Source organism: Mytilus trossulus, unplaced genomic scaffold (assembly GCF_036588685.1).
Source record: "Mytilus trossulus isolate FHL-02 unplaced genomic scaffold, PNRI_Mtr1.1.1.hap1 h1tg000236l__unscaffolded, whole genome shotgun sequence".
NCBI lineage: Eukaryota > Metazoa > Mollusca > Bivalvia > Mytilida > Mytilidae > Mytilus > Mytilus trossulus.
Genome location: NW_026963316.1, coordinates 149,392 through 169,409, shown reverse-complemented (window position 1 = coordinate 169,409; position 20,018 = coordinate 149,392). Strand labels below are relative to the sequence as shown.

General features: G+C 31.9%; 1 protein-coding gene across 1 annotated transcript; it reads left to right on the top strand.

Moving 5' to 3' along the window:
• Nucleotides 1–884: 884 nt before the first annotated feature.
• On the top strand, nucleotides 885–12,103 carry LOC134701346 (acidic skeletal organic matrix protein-like). Its single transcript, XM_063562485.1, has 3 exons — nucleotides 885–1,732; nucleotides 8,508–9,260; nucleotides 9,937–12,103. The coding sequence occupies exons 1-3, from the start codon at nucleotides 1,052–1,054 to the stop codon at nucleotides 10,162–10,164; spliced, it is 1,662 nt and encodes a 553-aa protein (XP_063418555.1). The 5' UTR covers nucleotides 885–1,051; the 3' UTR covers nucleotides 10,165–12,103.
• The last annotated feature ends 7,915 nt before the right edge of the window (nucleotides 12,104–20,018 follow it).

The following is a 20,018-nucleotide window of genomic DNA, read 5'->3' as shown; positions in this document are numbered from 1 at the left end:
GATTTTAAAATCGAATGAAGCCTAAGGAATTTGCAGTTCACTTTCCTTACAGGCAGACAGAAATGAATACATTTTCATTTCAATGTCAAGAGGCTCTAAAACCATTGTATTTATTGACAGAAAACGACTATACACCATCTTCAATCCCTCGAAATTTTGAAGTCATTTAGATAAAGGCAACAGTAGTATACCGCTGTTCAACGGAACAACAGAAAAACTGAAGTACAAGAAAAACAAACGCCAACATACATAAAAGCGAACTTTTTGATAACCACTGCAATATTCCTGACTTGGTACAGGGCATTAAAAGAAAACAAATGGTGGGTTTAGCCTGGTTTAATGACCTGCGAAGGCTCCTTCTTATACATGTATGGGAATGGTAAAAACTATCGCTAAAATGACAACACTACGCGACAGGAATTCAGTACAAACATTATAATGGTTCATATGAGAAACTGTGAATTAAAAGAAATATTGAAATAAAATGATTTGAACGAATTTTTTTTATGCTAATTATAGCATTTACTAAGAAAACTGTACATGTTTTATGTCTGTAAAATATAATTTACGTCCATTTTAGATGAAAACTGATTCACGCAGTTCCTCTCAAAATATATGATCGGTTCCTTCATTTAAACAATGGTAATGTCTTATATATATATATATACCATTGCGCCGTCTCCGAAATGCTTATTTTTATTAGAAAGCCTAACTAATTTAACTAGACCATAGTTCTTGAATTAACATTAGCGAACTATGGACTAGTTTTTATAAATCACTGTTTATTTTTAGAATTTTTGTTATTTTGTTTTCAAGGTCGGTTACCTTACTATTCACTACTTAATGGATATAGAGGGGGAAATACGTACTTCCTTTTACTTAAAGTGTATTATAGATCAGTTACTCATTGTCACACAAGCTTTGTGCATCCGCCCATCGGTCATATATTCATACGCCTTACCTGTAATTGTATTGATTGTGTTTGTATATAAATCGTAAATTGAAGTAATATCAATATTCTAGAAATTTGTTGTTAAGCTTAAAAGTTGTAATGGCAAGATTAGTCGAAATAAGTAGCGTTTTCTTGATTATTTTGGGAATTTTATTTCCATCATCAGCAGCAGATGAGGGGAATGGAACCATCTCTGGCGCAGGTGTATATGTTAAAGTATTGGGTCAGTCTGGGAAAATTATGATGAGCCGGTCAGAGAATATCGAATCTGATGAAAATAGGGTAACAGTAGAAATGGACGAAATTAAAGAAACTGATATGAGCGGGAACCCAGTCGGAGCAGGTGGTGCTCCAGCAACGAAACATAGCTTCAACACCTTTGCCAATCAACAATTCGAGTATAGTGAAGTTGGAGATGGAGAATTTGAAAATATTTCAGCCAAGACTTTCAATTTTTCTGCTTCTATAGCTAATGGGGCGAAACTTGTTGTTGACGTGTATATTTTTACCGAAAATGGAACTTATAGTCTAAATGGAGAAAACACGACAGTTTCAGAAGGAACTGTCAAATTTAATATTTTCATTGAAAATTGGAAATTTTGTGGAGACGGCGTTACATGTAATAAGGGATCGAAAACTGAAATTGGGAAATATGTAGACTTTGCAATTGCCATTAAAGGAAAAGGAGCAGCTCCGCAAAAGAAAACTGGTGGCGGGAAAAAGACCACAGCAGAAGAGTACGATCTTGGAAGTGGCACCAGTGTGGTCATATCAGACAAGGTGAGACTTACTTGTACAAAAACCAATCATCTGTTTTTTATCTATGGTAGTCTGGATGGGAGATACTTCAGTTCTGTATTCTTTTCCTTTTAGGCAACTAATTTTCTCTAATTTTTATACTTTTTGCCCATTATTCTCTATATTCTCTAATTTTTATACTTTTTGCCCATTATTCTCTCATTTTTATACTTTTTGCCCATTATTCTCTATTTTTTATACTTTTTGCCCATTATTCTCCATTCTGTATAGTTTTGGTTCATTTTTTCGAGTCTTTATATTTCTGTATTCTGTAAACACCATCCACACCCTCATCTTTTCAAAGCACCTGCTCAAAACGATTATTCTTTTGAACCGAATTATGAATACCACCAACGTATTATGTACAGTAAAAAAAAATGTAACGTCTCAGACATTTTCGTAAGTTATTCACTAAGAAATTAATTATCTTGCAACCCACTGTAAAAAATGTATTTTTAAAAACATATATTTCAACTTCTCTTCTGGACAAGTAATTTGAGGTTTTTAATTTTTAGTATACTTTTATACATTTTTTTCTACGCCAGATTTTTTTTTCTATATATACATTTAGATGAAATGAAGCTAGAAATACTACATCTAATCAATTTATCCTTTTTTATAATTAATGTTGTACCAAACTGAAAAAATACTCGTAGCGTTATATATTATGTTTAAGTTGATTAATTGTTATTCCTTATCTATTGATTGAGAATTGTAGTGTTGTGTCCTAAGTGTTGTGTTTGACAACTGATGTTATTGTGGTTTATGTTGTTAAATAAACAATTATACATACATGTCGTAGGCCCTGTCTTTGTTTATTGGGCGAACATTATGTTAACACCATCATAAATCGACAAGAAGGTGTGTGAATTTTACTTTAGCAAAATACGAGAGGTATGACTTACTTTTATAATGTGGGATATAAAAGTGGAGACGTGCTATGTATGGAGTAAAAAAGTGGGATCTGAGGAAAAAAGAAAATAGGGGGTGTGGGGAAAAAACAAACAAGCGGGATTTTGAAAAGAGCACCCTCATTTCACCCCTTTATATACTGCTTGAACTTAAACACATGAACATCTGTAACAAGTAAATACCGGAAAAGAAAGGTTGTTACCCGGATTTAATGAGAAAAAGGCCATTGATTTTCATGATTTATTTGAGTTCAGCTTAGAGAAAGGCGGATGGGCGAAACAGTTCAGATCTTCACTTTTCAAATTTCTCACCCAGTTCAAATAGAGTTTGAATTAGTTTTCTGTTGTATTCATATCACTTATTATCGTGACCTTCGCTTGCGTACCCCATTTATTTTGGCCAAGTTGTGTTTTAATGAAATGATGACGCGGAATATAGAAAAAAATAATACGAAAGTAAACAAAAAAAAATATGATAGCTGCACTATTTACATTCCTTTGAAAGGTCATCGATACGGATGTAAACATTTTGTCATAATTGACCTGTTTCAGTCCTTTAAATCGTTCATAAACTCAACCGTGAAGTCATTCACATTTTTTTACTTAAAAAACTATGGTCCGGTATTAAAAAAATAATATCTTTACAATTTTGTAAAATTTTCACATTTATACCATTCATGTATTGAAATTACCATGCATAATTACATAGACAAATTATATTTATTTCAATACATGAATGATATAAATCTGAAGAATGGAAGATGTGAGGGTCTTTCATTCTCCGTATATGATTTTTTTTTTTTTACATTTTTGGTTTATAAAAACTTCCTGATCACGATTTTCTTTTCTTCATTCAACCCAAACTTAATTTGATTTTTAAAGCAAAAACATTCATTATTTATTGATGGAATACACCCAAATCTAAAATTAGGCGTAAATAACTTAGTCATATCATGGAAGTAATATTTCTATTACTTCCATGGTCATATACAAGGAGATGTGGTACGCATGATTACCGATGAGACAAATATCCACCAGAGTAAACATTTATGACACGGGTATTTGAAACTATACGCTATTTTACAACCCAATTAATTTCTGTTTACAATACAATTTTATTGATTTACAATTTGATACATTAAATATTTCAAATTATATAGTGTCGTGTTTGTCACGGCTTCAAATTTGTTTTCAACATATATTTCTTATTCCGTTTCCTTTATCCTTCATCGAAACACTATGGTAAAGGATGACATGGCACTTTGCTGAGACATTACAAAAACTGTACTGCATTTTTAGAGTTGCTTCCCTTACCATTTTTTTTAAATAGAGTTTGTTCAATTTGTCTTCATAAATATCTAGGGACCCCCTGCAATGTTGTCTCGTTTCACAACAAAAATCGACAATAAATACCTTTTATGATAGCATTCAGATTTTTTCGTCGTTGCTTGCTTTATTTCCAGTAGCAACTATTTCATGAACATTTCGGAAGATAGGTATATTTTCTTCTTCAAATGAATGAAAACTAGTGCATTAAGATAAAACCTAATAGAAAAAAGGAAATTTGAAACATTTCACCTAAATGTTTTTGGAATGGAAGATATTTGTCTGTGTACCTATTTATGTCCTTATATAGTAAGTTGCCCATGAAGTCTTACGTCCTTATTTTGTTATTGATGTGCTTTTTTTGATTGATTTGGAGGAAGCTACACTGTATACTCCCCGATAAGAACCACCGTTCTACGACAAACAAACTAACAGTCTAATTTTAAATATCGGAGTTGAACGCACCTTTCCACGAGGGTTTGAACCGAAGTTACAACTTTACGGCGGTGATAGGCTATAGTGATCGTCCATTCGTGCACGTGGCTGTAGTAAAACTGCATGGGGAACTATAGAAAGATATAAAAAGATGTGGTATAAGTGCCAATGTCACAATTTGTAAAAGTACACCATTATAAATCGGCATCCTCATTTAAGAAATCTAATAAACATTGCTATCAAATTGTTTGGATGAAAACAAATTTGAAAAGTTATTTACTTTTTAGCAGAACACATCTGTATAGTTTGTTGATATACCCGTACTTTAGCCTATATTCATAAATTGTTACATGTACTTTTACTTAATGGTTAATGATTTTTTCGCTTCGAAATGTGTTTCATCTTTTTAAAATTACAAATAAATAAGCAATTTTTAAGTCACTACACTGTAGAAATGGTGTTTAGATCCTAAACACAATCCTAAGCACATCCTTTGTGCACTTTTTTTACATGTTTAGATCTAAACGTGTCTCAGTACAATGTGTTTAGGATTGTGTTTAGAATCGTGTTTAGCTTAAAAAAGTGTGTTTAATTTCATTTTTAAACGTGTTTAAATTCACGTCATGTTTAAATAGTATGTCCTTACTGAAAAATGTGTTTAGAAATTAAACACAATCCTAAACACGTTTAGATCTAAACATGTATCACAAGTGTTTAAATTCTAAGCACGATTACGTAGGCGTTACTCGTTTAAAAATGTTCATATCAATTTATAATTTATAACAAATGCTGTGATGAACACTTATTTGTTTTAATTACTTTTTTTCGTACTAGTAATTGCCTTTGATTATTATTTTTTCGCTTTTTGTTGTTTGTTGTTTTTTTGGTTTCTCTTTAGTTGTAATTTTGCGTTGGGTAGCAGCTGGTTGTTACAAACTTGAGAATAGATTCAAGAATCAAGAGTGACAGACAAAACAGACGAGAACCTTGTAGACTATGAACATGTGCACGATATAACTGAATATATAAAAAAGAAGATGATCATGTGGTATGATTGCCAATGAGACAACTGTCCACAAGAGACCAAAATGACACAGACATTTACAACTATAGGTCACCGTACGGCCTTCAACATTTCTTTTGTAATGTGGGATGTAAAAGTGGAGATGTGCGATGTATGGAGTGAAAAATTGGGATCTGAGGGAAAAAGAAAGAAGGGGTAGTGGGAAAAAACAAACAAGAGGGATTTTGAAAAGAGCACCCTCATTTCACCCCTTCATATACTGCTTGAACTTAAACAATTCACCATCTGTAATAAGAAGATACCGGAAAAGAAATTAGGTTGTTACCCGCATTTAATGAGAAAAAGGCCATTGATTTTCATGATTTATTTGCGTTCAGCTTAGAGAAAGGCGGTTGGGCGAAACAGTTCAGATCTTCTCTTTTCAAATTTCTCGTCCAGTTCAAATAGAGTTTGAATGAGTTTTTTGAAGAAAATGAAATTGTTTTCATATTACTTATTATCGTGACCTTCGAGGCTTGCAGACCCCTTTTTTGTTGTGTTTTTTTAATGAAATGATGACGAGGAATATAGAAAAATTAAATACGAAAGTAAACAAAAATAAATATGATAGCTGCACTTATTTACATTCCTTTGAAAAATCATTCATACGGATGTAACATGTTGTCATAATTGACCGGTTTCAGTCCTAATATGGGACTTTAAACCGTTCAGGAACTCAACCGTGAAGTCATTCACATTTTCTACTTAAAAAAACTATGGTCCGGTATTAAAAAAAATAATTTCTTTACATTTTTGTCAATTTTTCACAATTATGCATTGAAATTAATATGATTTGTCTATTTCAATAAAAAAACCTCACATTACTATTATTCGTTTAACATTTTTATTTTAAACATTTTTGGTTTTAAAAAAAAATCTTGATCACGATTTTCTTTTCTTGTCATTCAAACCAAACCTAGTTTGATTTTTAAAGCAAAAACATTCATTAGTTTATTGACGAAATACACCCAACTCTATAAAAAGGCGTAACTGACTTGATCATATATAATTATAAAGAGATGTTATATGATTGCCGATGAGACAACTAACCACAAGAGTAAAAATTTATGACACGGGTATTTGAAATTATTCGCTATTGTATGATCCCATTAATTTCTATTTACAATACGATTTTATTGGTTTACTATTTGATACATTAAATATTTCAAATTACATAGTATCGTGTTTTGAACACGGCTTCAAATTTGTTTTAATACAACATTTATTTTTCATTCCTTCTCCGGGGATCCTTTATCACCATTTTTTTATTTTTCATTCCTTCTCCTTTATCTTCATTGAAACACAAGGACAGAGGAAGACATTTTGCTGATGCATGAAAAAAGAATTCATGAGAGTTACCTCCCTTACAAAACTGAAATAAATAAATTGGATCTTTTTTTATTTTGTTCAATTTGTCTTCTTGAGAAACCCCCTGCAATGTTGACTCACAAACCAAAATCGTAAATAAACTGGCCTTTGATGATGGCTTTAAGATTTTTTTCGTCGTTGCTTGCTTTATTTACAGTGGCAAAAATTTCATGAATATTTAGGAAGATAAGTATTTTTTTTCAAATGCATGAAAAATAGTGGCATAAGAGAAAACAATGGTAAAAGAAAATTTAAAATAATTCACTTAAATTTATTTGGAATGGAAGATAGGTATCTTTATTCCTAGTTACGTGTTTGTATAGTAAGTTTCCCATAAAGTCTTGCGTCCTTGTTTTGTTTTGATTCGCTTCTTTTGTCATTGATTGATTGATTGTTTGTTCTGTTTTTATTTTTAATTCGGCATTCTTGCCAACCACTTTGTATGTGTAGAGGAAGGCTATACTCCCCGATGAGAACTACCGTTCTACGACAAACAAACTGACAGTCTTTAAGATCGGAGTTTAACTTTTAAGATCGGAGATTAACCTTTAAGATCGGAGTTTAACCTTTAAGATCGGAGTTTCTTCGAGGGTTTGAACCGAAGTTACAACTTACAACTTAACGGTGGCGATAAGCTATAGTGATCATGCATTCATGGCTGTAGTTAAACTACATGGGAAACTATAGAAAGATATAAAAAGATGTGGTATAAGTGCCAATGTCACAATTTGTAAAAGTATATCATTATAATTCTGCATCCCCACTTAAGAAATCTAATGAACATTGATATTAAAGTGTTAGGATGAAAACAAATTTGAAAAGTTATTTACTTCAAGTTAGCAAAGCACATCTGTATAATTTTTTGATACCCGTACTATAGCATATATTCATTAATTGTTACATGTACTTTTACTTAATGGTTAATGTTTTTTTTTCGCAACGAAAGGTTAATGTGTTTCGTCTTTTAAAAAATACAACAAATACGCAATTTTTAAGTCACTAAATAATTATGTATACGTACAAAATGTAGGCGTTATCCGTTTAAAGATGTTCATATCAATGTATAATTCATAAAAAATTCTGTGACGAACGTGACTTATTTGTTTAATTTTTTTTTTTGTACTAGTAATTGTCTTTTGATTATTATTTTTTTGTTTTTTTGTTGTTTGTTGTGTTTCCGATTCTCTTTTTGCTGTGTTTTTTGCGTTGGGTAGGGGCTGGCTGTTACAAACCTGAGAATAAAATCAAGAATCAATAGTAAGAGAGACAGACAAAACAGAGAAGAACCTGTAGACTATGAATATGTGTAGGATATAACTGTATATTGAACCTGTAAAAGTGATGAACTCACTGAAAAACATCGCCTCCGTGTTTTTAGTTACTTGTAGTTTATAAAGTTTTTATTTCGGTTTTGTGATCTATAGGCATACCGTGAATAATTCTACCAACATATTATATATAAAGCACGCAATATATTTATATTGTATCAAAATTGTTTTGAAATCCCATTTCTCTAGCCTTGTGGTATTGGCCTGGAAGTAATTGATTTTATTGTTATAACAAAAGAACTAGGATCACACATGTATCTCCGAGTTTTTATTGATAATGCATATATATATCCCCAATACTTATAGTTGTTTTATTTTTTCTACAGGTTCAATATGATGGTGATGGCGACTGGGTACCTACACCGACTGGATATCCTAAACTGGAACAAAAAGGTTCAAAAACACTTTTTGTCTTCCGTTTTGACAAATTTTCAAAGAGTGTATTGTACGACCCACAAGTTGATTTAGGAAAGTCACCTGATACCCCTGAAACGCCCACAATGGAAAAGGAAACCAACGCAGAAGGCGTTTGGGTCAAAGTTTTAGGAAAGTCGGGTAAAATTCAAGTCGGAAATAGGCAGAACCCATCACAAGACCCGAACAGAATTACTATAGAATTTTCTGAACTTAAAGAAAAGAAAACAGATGGTAGCGACATAAAAGACAATAAGCACAGATTTAACAATTTTGCTGTCACAGACTTTCAGTTCTCACCACCAATGGACGCAGAATTCATGAATCTGACAGTGAAAAAATTCACATTCAACGCAACTTTGAATGAAGAAGGTGCTATGCTAGAAACGGAAGTGCTCATATTTCGCGAAGACGGCGAAATAACTCTTGGGAACGAAACTACGATGGTAAAAAAAGGAAATATGAAATTTAGCACAACAATAAAAGACTGGAAGTTTTGTGGACAGGGCGGTACAACGTGCTCTTCAAGCGAGGTAGGCGAATTCTTAGACTTTGGAATGAGTATTAAAGGCAAAGGTGCTCCGAAGAAAAAACCAAATAGCGATAAAGGAAATGCTGAAGAATATGACCTTGGTGAAGACAGTTCAGTTGTTATGTCCAGAAAGGTAAGCAACGAATACTAGTACTTATAAGTTAATAAAACATGCATTGCATTTGAAAATATCGTTGAAGTTCGCTTTTAATTAAACTTTGCTCTGGTTCACGTTCCCAATGTTCACAGATTGAACGAGTTTTCCTTATGTTTCGTGAAACTGCTGTAGTTTAATATTTAGTAAGTTGCATATTTATTCGTACCTGTGACAGTTGCAATAGAGTCAAAGAGATCACCATTTTTGCATCTATGTTGATCTTAAATCAGATGCCGAAACTTCAATCTTATGATTGGCCTGTTTTAAACATGTACACTATAATTTTTAGAATTTTCATCTGTACTTTTTATTTTCGGCATATATCATGTAAACTAAAACATAGAAATGTAAATCTATCGTTTACTTATTTGCCATGGTACTTAGGTTCCTAACAAAATAATAATCACTTGGACTATTATACAGGTATAGAGCAGATTCAAATAGATCATGGGTATTGAACAAAATCACAATGGTGGTACTATACTGAATGACAAAAATGTGAATAAAATCAAAATTTAACGAAACAACAAAGAATCGGGCAATGATGATGGTTATCTTGACCATAAACCTACAAATTCCTTGCGTGTATTATATATAATATCTATAGTGTTTTACAAGTATTTTTCCAATTATGTTTTATTATTTTTTACAGGTCAAATACAACACTGATGATTGGACAACAATGGCATCTGGATATCCAATGGTTGTGACGCAGGGCAGTAAACAAATATTTTACATTCGTCTAAACAAGTTCACAGGGACAGCTTACTATGACCCAACAGTTATATACAACACCGATGGAACTAATGGCAGCACCCGTAATTCTGTGTCATTATTCGCGTGTTTTGTGTCAGTTTTTATTTGTGTATTTTTGTTTTAAATATCATAAATGACTAAGCTGTTTATAATTGGTATTGTGGAAATTGAATGACAACGACCTTTGACAGTTTTCATAAGCCCAAGTTTGACCGTTTTACAGAATTAACGTCGCTGCATAATCAGTATAGTGGCCTTTGTCATTTTATAGAAAATACAAACGTAAGATTCCGTATTGTTCTTGACATACGTTTGATTGTTCTGCGTATGTATGTGTACGTTTTAGATAAAACTATAATACGATGGCCTGTGGGCCTTGTCATTGCGCGAAAATTTTACTGACTACAGAATCGTCATATATTTTGTATTTATCATATTTTAAGAATGATGCTATTGTCCTTTCATTTAAAAAAACAAACTTTCACATATGTAAGGCATGCTCCGGTAGGCAAGACAAATCTTTTATAAAACCATGCCAGACAACCTACGCGATACATAGAGGCACTACTTAACTTTCCGAATCAGTTTGAATCACCAGTCATCTTGAAATATTTTTCTATGTTCTCACCTTATCGTTTGAATTGTTCCAAGATTTTATACTTGTTACAAACAGTCACTCCAAGTAATATAACAGATGACAAGTTTAATTCGTAATGATACGTTGGTTAATGTCTATTCCATGTCAATATTAATTAGAAAAAGCGCCTCTTTCATAATTTGCCATGCAATCACATTGGTGCTATATTTTTGAAGAAAATTCTGAAAGTTATTTACGTCCCAAAATGTCAATATGTATTGTCCAGATTTGGTCTGAACTTGGAAATAAAAACTGCGAAATAAATTTGGAAGAGAAAATTGTTTCGCATCCCCTTTTTTACATCCCCATTTAATTTTTAAGAGTCAAAATGAATCTTTAGTTATACGCAACTTATACATTGAAATTCAAAATGGCTTATCAGAACGCGTCGAAATGAACATACATTTTCTCGCCATTATTATCTCAAAAGTACAAAAAGACCATTTTGTCATTTCAAATTTCGCAATTGCTTTGCACTTTGGAGAGGACTTATATATGTTTATCAACCAATGTGGGAATATAATAAAGCATAGAAGGCTGTATGAGTGTGTGTTTATGTGTGAGAGAGCGAGTTATTTTTCAGAATGTATAAATGTTGAACAGTTGAGTTCGTGATTATTGATAATTTAATTGATATACTATATTATTGTATTTAATATCGCCCTTTGTAAATTTGTACAATCTGTTGCCGTATAACATTGTAATCAGGAACATGAGTCAGCTTAAACAAATTGAACTGACTGTATGTATACTATGGACAATTAATATTTGAAATTTGATAAAACTCAACTTGCTACATGTATGCTTTCTAAATCGTTGGATACGCATCTCATTTTAATCTAGGAAAACAATCAAATTATAGAAATTGATAATTAGGAATAAATGTAAAACTGTTTCCGAAGTCGTCCGTTAACCTGGAAAAATATTTTTTAAAACTATATTTATAAGCAGTGTGCAGAGGCACGGTAGTATGTCCTGGCCCATAAGGGATTATGATAGCCTTTTTAGAATTTTAACCACTTTCACTGCAAAAACTTCTAGAAGAAGTACTTTCATTTTACTATTGAAAAATGAATTTGAATGTGTATCTTGCCCGTTTACTTTTTTTTGCTATTTTTAAAAACCTTAGACCTGCAGTGCTTTTAGGTCTTTTATCATGCAGTGAATACACAATTTAAAAAAATTCTAAAAAAAATCATTTTCATAAGTTTGTTAAATTGTTTTATATTTTTCTACACCTGATTCATCCCTCAGTTTGGGAAAGTGTGTTCAGGTGATTCTGTATTGTTTGTCCAATGACACTGTTCAGATACATTGACTTAGGTAGGGCATTCGTCTCAACTCGGCCGATTCCGTACCCTCATCTAACAAAGGAGAGTAGCGGATTCTACCGAGGATTGCCGAATGTTAGGTAGGGTACACAAAAGAACAACCTAAATTCTGGAATGCAAATACTACCGTGCCACCTGAAAGATGAACATAGTGTACAGAAGATTGAAGAAAAGAGGGAGGCTCAATTTTTGTTGTATTTGTTTTTCTCATTTGTAGTTAAGGGGGTAGACCTTGGTCCAGGAAGATAACTCTTTAATTCAGTGATGCGTTTTTAATAGTCAAGTTTAATTAATGCATTTTAAGCATTTACCTGTAAACAGATTGAAAATAATCTATGTATCCTAGAAGCTTAGAACATATTTATAAAAATGGCCGACACAAACGTACTGATGATTTTAAGAGTTATTACCCTAAACCTAGGTCTACCACCTTAAGGCATCTTTGTAATTTGTACTCATCTTTGTTATCAGTTGTATCAAAGAATATGTCTTACTTAAAACTGAAAGACATAGATTTACTTCCTATTTTTGATATTTAACAGACATAACGAGATTCTTAACAGAATGTATGTTTTTTTTCCAGAATATTCATGTACTAGTTATAATCACTTATGTCTACATGTACATTAATCTCGATGTTTTTACCTACTTTTCAATAGTGATGATCATCTGCTTTAAAATTGATGATTTTCAAATGTTTTGTACTTTTTTCACAAGTTATTGTTGGCTTTGATAATTCCAAACTGTTGCATACTTTTTTTTTATTTCTTTTTTACATGTACAAAATGTACTTAATAAATGAGTATTGGGACGAATAAAGTTATTGTTTATAAAACATGAGTTTTTATTTTTAAAATAGTCTCCAGAAGACTATTGATCATGAAACTATTCCTCCAGTCTCTGTATAAGTAATGTGCATACGAAGGATTCTGAGGCCAGAGGACAATGGAGTTCAACCCGCAGTTGTATAAATTGATATTCAAATTCAAATATTTATTGCCATATAAACTTTAAACATTAAGTTTGTGACATACAAAATAATAAACAATATCATAACTATATTTCACATATATATACACAATCATTCATTTACAGTAAATATTCCAGTGTCCCCTGTCCTCAGTTCTAATGACCTTTTGATGAAGGACCCCAATTTATTTACATGTGATGGTGTTGATGGATTGAGTCTAGAAATAAATCTTTAACAGAAAAATTAAAATCCAAATTGTTAAAAAAAGTGATTTCTTAGTTCCATATTTAATTTACATATTACAAGTCCGAAACGTGACTGATTGAAATCAAACCAAATATCCTTCCCTCATAATCCAATCGACAAAGTTTGCAAAACTTGCTTCTTTTATGCATTGTACAATATAATTTCGTCGAAACTTGCATGAAATATTTCGACTGGATTAAATATTTGCTGTTGCATAATGTATTTGTCGCTGGATGACAAACTTGCTGTGGATAAACTAGTAGATTGTGCCTTAAATAATTGCTGCTTCATGACATAGTTGGTGCATCTTGAAATGTTTGCTATTAGATGAAATATTTTCTATTAGATGACATATTTACTATAACATGTAGATGAAAGAGTTGTTGCTGCTGAAATAGTTGCTGCTTCGTAAACTAGAGTATGGGCTTTGCTCATTGTTGAAGGCCGTACGGTGAACTATAGTCGTTAATGTTTGTGTCATTTTGGTCTTTTGTGGATAGTTGTCTCATTGGCAATCATACCACATCTTATTTTTCATAGTTGCTGCTGCATTATATGTTTGTTGCTGGATTCAAACATTTGTTTCTGTATGTGACAGATCTGAAGCTGGATGAAATATGTGCGGCTGCTGTTTGGTGTTAATCAAACCCCGACTGCTTGATATGTTTATTTGCACATTAAAAATGAGGGCCATGAGATATCAACTGACAACGCCATGGCTAAAAAAGATAAAAAGACAAACAGACACGTTGTTTTAACAGTATCGCCTCAGATTTGTTTAAAAAATGGATTTCTTAATACATGTTCACGTACTATATATACAATCAACAACTATTTGGGTGCCAATTAAGAACAGAATAGCGTTTGTACTTCCTAAAGAAAAAGTTGGCCCTTCAAAATTCTTTTTTTTTATTTTATCGATCAATTTTCATTTTTATGCAAGTAAAAGTAAATGACATATACTTATAAAATCATTTCGTGTGGTAGATAAAAATAGTAAATATAATACATTTTGTGCAAGTTTTTTTTCCGGAAAGGAAAACAGAAGATGTTATCATTTATGTCGATCTAGATAACCTTGTATATACATTTTAACGGAAGGCTATTTCCTTTCAACATATGTTACCTATTGTCAGTAGGCGTACATTAAGTTTAAACATAAACACGACTTTGCAAAATCTATCAATTACTGAATATTTTGTTTCAACGTATATTATAACAAAAGTTATATATCAGTTGATATCTAATCACGACCTTGAAAAATATATCGCTAATACTACAAATTTGCCTTTGATCTTTTTGTGTGATGATTTTTTTATTTCGAGCTATTTTGATGTGTATAACAACCTAACCTGCCAAAAGGCTTTGAAATTCTTTTTTTTTAGAATAACTGTTAATAAACTCTTCATAGATACCAGTATTAAATTGTACATTTACACCAGACGCACGTTTTGTCTACAACAGACTCATCAGTGATGCTCGAATCCCAAAAAGTTTAAAAAAAAAAAAAAAAGCCAAGTTGAAGAGCATTGATGACCAATCTTAAAAGATTTACCAAATACAGCTTTGGTAATCTATTCCAGAGGTAGAACATCCTTAGTATTTCAAAAATTCCAAAGTTTTGTAAACAATTAATTTAGAAACATGACCATATATAATGATAATTCATGTCAGCACACAAGTGATGACTACGGGGTTGGTGATACCCTCGAGGAATTAAAACTCCATCAGCAGTGGCATCGACCCAGTGGTTGTTAATAAACTCATCATAGATATCAGGATCAAATTTTATATTTACACCAGGTGCACGTTTCCTTTACAAAAGACTAATCAGTTACGCTCGAAGTATCCTCTTTTGCAGTGGATTGGTGAGGTTGTAGTTTATCAATCCTTAACACACTGTCATTAGAAAAAAGCAAAAAGAACATAGCTTTTATTTCTGTTATTTATACGGAAGACTTGTGGAGGACCGAATCATTAAACAAAAGCTCACATCTTGCTTCATCTTCAAGACAGATCTGAACTGACTGCAATCGAGTTGTTTGAACAGTACTGACTTTATCGCAGTGAGGATGACTTACAATTGATTGAAAGACCGAAAATGACTCAATAATTACTCGTTCAGTCTTTAAAGAGAGACAGCTGTTCAGATCAAACTTCACGTTCCAGATTAATACGAGTCTAGTTCGTTGTCGCGGTGTGCGTGTTTTTGTAATAACCAAGTGACCAACAATTGAATATGTCATGATAATAAATAATACGTAAATGATTATCAAAAACATTGCAGAAGCCTTAAAGAAAATCACAAAACCTGGCTACGCTTTATTTAGCTGTCTTAATTCATTTATGGATTGGTCAGTGGCAAATATTTCATCAATTTTCAGAAAAACAGAATTACAATAAGTTAGTTAGGGTTGTAGGTTTTAATACCTAATCGAAAAAGTGTGTATGTGAACGGGACATTAAATAATTTCTAATGAAATAAGAAAAGACATTTTACTATGTAAAAGGCTGCAATGATTCCCAAAATGACGAAAGGGCTGATCCAAGGGGCTTAACTCAGATCTTTGGATTCCACATTCCATTCATTTACAACTACTTACTAGTTGATTTCTCTACTAGTATTCAAAGCCCTTATTTTTTGTTTAAGTTTTCCCCCTGAGAATTTGAGATAGTAGTAGTCACCTGATGTATATAGTAATGAAACCATTCACACCAGTCTGAGGGTCACTAACTACTTTAAATCCAAGAGCGTATGCATTCCAACGTATCTAGGACTTGAATTGCTAGAGCCCTTCATCTTTCCTTTTTCGAACTAACGAGTGCTTCCATTTCTTAGATACAACACTTTAATATAACGATACTATAAACCCTAGCCATCGAAATAGATGCTAAAAAATCACTAACTGCTTGACAATTATCATATTTTTAAAATTGTCGTCGTTCTTCAAGTTATTATTGATAGCTTGATATGAGCTGTATAGTATTTCGTAAATTATCGCGGGAAGTGTTTTATCATTAATTCTTAAAAAAAATCAGTCACATACAACAGAAACACAATTCAACCCAGATTTACTCAACTAAAATAATATTATGCAATATATTGAAAAGTTCTTTAAGAATCATGATAAAATCATTCCAAACATACTAAATATAATCAGAAAATTCCATTTATTTTATTGTAGAAATATAATAGCTTTATTTACTTTTACACATTGCTTTATTTCATCGTGACTAGAAGTGTATACGAAACTTCTATGACCGATATTTTATTGTAAATACTACAAAGACACGCCTATTTAAACAGCTCTTAATGATTTCACAACCCCAATAAAAGACGGAAGTATCATTGTAAAGAGCTCTAGATATCAGACTTATTTGTATTAATGCATTGTATGTTTAAAAATATACAATTCATTGTTTGTAAGGAATACTTCATGTCATTGCTATTAACAGAAATGAACTCAACCAAGTCAATCATGAGACGAACGAAATTTTGGTTATATTTCAGAAGAGGCTTATCCTGAATCGTGATGTGTGAGAGTGCACTGTATTACCTTATGTTATCCGGGAGAGAACGATTGTTGTAGACTTTTTACATATTTATAAAACATATACATGCATATAAGGCTCGTATATCAAAGTAACCCTTCAGTCAGAAATAGGTGTCAGAAATACCACGTGTATGAAACATATTGATCGTTGTGAAATCGTAATATAATTCCTTATAAATCTTCGTTTAAATTTTTTTTAATTTTAATGACCTTTAATCCATCTGAATAGCCAAAGCAAATATTTTATAAAAACATATAATCATAATTTAAAATAAAAATGAATGTCAGTATATTTTCAATATAGTTCTGTAACAATACTCTCTCTTTCTTTTATATATCAGATTTTTAGAAAGATATATGTTTTTCAGTTTCCCTACTTGGATTCATGTTAACGATTGATAACGCAATGAAACGATAAACATACGGTGTGAGCAAAGGCTCCGTGTTGAACACCGTACATTGACCTATAATGGTTTACCATTTTTTGAAATTGTTATTTGGATGGAAATTTGTCTCATTGGCACTCACACCACATCTTCATACATGTATATCTATTTAGCTGTACCGAAGACACTTTCATTTTCAAATATATATATAAGGCAACATTACATGAAAACACCAAACTCCATGCAAAATTCAAAACTCAATCGAATGGCAAAAGCAAAAGCTCAAACACACCAAACAAAGTTATAACAACTGTCATATTCATCACTTGGTACAGACATTTCCTTATGTTAAAAATGGTATATTTGACTGGGTATAATAGTTAGCTAAACCTCTCTCTTGTTTGACAGTCACACAGAATTCCAATATATTGACAACCATGTGTGAGCAAAACATGAAATACAATATTCGGTAAAAATGTCATAAACGGTTATGTGGAGCAGGATCTGCTTACCCTTCCGGAGCACCTGAGATCACCCCTAGTTTTTGGTGGGGTTTGTGTTGTTTATTCTTTAGTTTTCTATGTTGTGTCATGTGTATTATTGTTTTTCTGTTTGTCTTTTTCATTTTTAGCCATGGCGTTGTCAGTTTGTTTTAGATTTACGAGTTTGACTGTCACTTTGGTATCTTTAAAAACACTAAAATATAACTATGTCAACAAAGACAAACCAAAATATCATATAAACATAAACACTCTATAGAAAAGAACATAAGCATACACGAAAAACAAGAATACACAAAATTACCAAAGAACATTATCACAATGTCAGAATGAATGATAAATGCGCCAAGCCAAAAGAACATTTACCAAATATGGGCTAACCAGTAAATGTTAAAATATATGGAGACAAATTAAAAGAAAACATGTAATCAAGATGATGAATATTGTCAGTACCTAGAATATATACGCCAAAACTAGCATGTATTATTTGTGAAGTCGATTATACGGAATCGTTTTGTTTTAGTAAAAAGGACGTTTAAATTTTGTAAAAAGGACGTTTAAATTTTATAAAAAGAATTATCATTGATATGGTCATAACTATAAATTATTTTTGAATTTCTACTTTAGGAACAGATTATCATAGCTGTCTGAGGCAAGACCTTTCAGATTTTTCGGTCCTCATTGCTTTTGGTTTATCAGCACAACGGTAACCATGTTTGATGTGCTGAACAGTAGCAAATGTTTTGTCCTGTAATAAGATATATTTATTTTAGTATATAAATAACTCATAGCTGAGAGGGTGATAGAGCCGATTGGTACCCCGAGAAAACATTGTCAACTGCTGTGAAGCCAAGTTTGACAATGCTTTTTCGAGGGGTACCAATCTGCTCTATCACCCTCTCAGCTATGTGTTATCTAATTTATTATACTGAATGTCCTATAATTATTGTCTTTTACAGATACATTTTAAAAATATTTTCTATGACGTAATATGAAAATGTTAAATATACAATCTTGTACCGTAATCGGTTATTTCGTTTTTACTATTTTATACAATCATTAAAACCACTGTATACTAATTCACCATAAAATCACTAGTATTTCTTTAATTTAAAACGTCTACATTAAGTCTTTCAAAATGGGAGAATAAACCAGTCATAATATGCTATATTTCACCGCCCTATTTATCATTGAACGGACATTCATCTTACAAACAAGTAGAAATGTATATCTGTACAAATGCAGAATGAACCAGTCTGATTAAGTTTGTAAATAGAATATAAGATATTATAGATTAAGTTCATTGAACGTATATTTTCTCACATCAAAAGACAAATTATAGAATAAGTCAAAGTAATAAAAATCATGTATTATCATAGAAGGTTTAATTATACATATTATTTTAAACAAAAGATTAATTTAGACTGAGAAAATTCTTTTTTACCGACTCACGTCTTTTGATTTTATATTGCCACGAAGAGAGAGAAAAGAAAAGATAGGTGTCTATGCAATAGAGAAAACACATACTTCTATATGCATGAAAAGAACACAAGTGTTTCAGTACCAGCTAGGCTTCCATATAGAACATTTTATACAGTAAACACTCATCATAGTTACCAGGATTGAAATTCTTCATTTGCGCCAGACGCGCGTTTCGTCTACCAAAGACTTATCGCAGTGACGCACGAAATTTGTGTTTTAAAAGGCCAAATAAAGTACGAAGTTGAAAAGCATTGATGACGAAAATTTCCTCACAGTTTTCTAAAAAAAAAACCAAGCAAAAGTAATCTGTTCCTGGTGTACAAACAATAAACTTAATCAAGTACATGTAGTCAGAGTCATAATATTACTATCTAAATAGGGTAGTATGTGTTAAAATTAGTATATAATATAGATGTATCTGTTAAGCTGTGCGGACTTTTGTCCGCTGTTCTGATGACCCATTTGTGGCATTAGGCTGTTTTCTGTTCTTTGGTAGGATTGATGTCTCTTTGATCAATTTCCCGTTTTCATTGTAAATTTTGACAATCATAATTTTATTTTTTTAAATTAAGATCATGCTTTCTATAAATCTTCTAATTTGGCTATTTGTGAGGATTAATCCTCTTGAAAATCTTACGATAATCATGTTCACTGCAGGTTGTATTTATGACTGTTCACAGGCTAGAGTTACTTTAACTCTGCTTGTTATGCTATCTGACTCATACATACATGTATACGTCTTTTAAATTTTTGAAAGTTTACAACAATCGTATCCGTCAGACAAACTAGGGAAATACCAGCGCACATAAAACAATTGTAATAAACATGTGCCCATAATAAATACAGCCCAACTATCGTTTGTCTCAATTCTG

Bases quoted from the DNA above. Each gene is read 5' to 3' on its own strand.
- LOC134701346 (XM_063562485.1), top strand. From the start codon at position 1,052: ATGGCAAGATTAGTCGAAATAAGTAGCGTTTTCTTGATTATTTTGGGA. The intron at 1,733-8,507 runs GTGAGACTTACT...TTTTTTCTACAG, and splicing joins GTGTGGTCATATCAGACAAG to GTTCAATATGATGGTGATGG. The intron at 9,261-9,936 runs GTAAGCAACGAA...TATTTTTTACAG, and splicing joins CAGTTGTTATGTCCAGAAAG to GTCAAATACAACACTGATGA.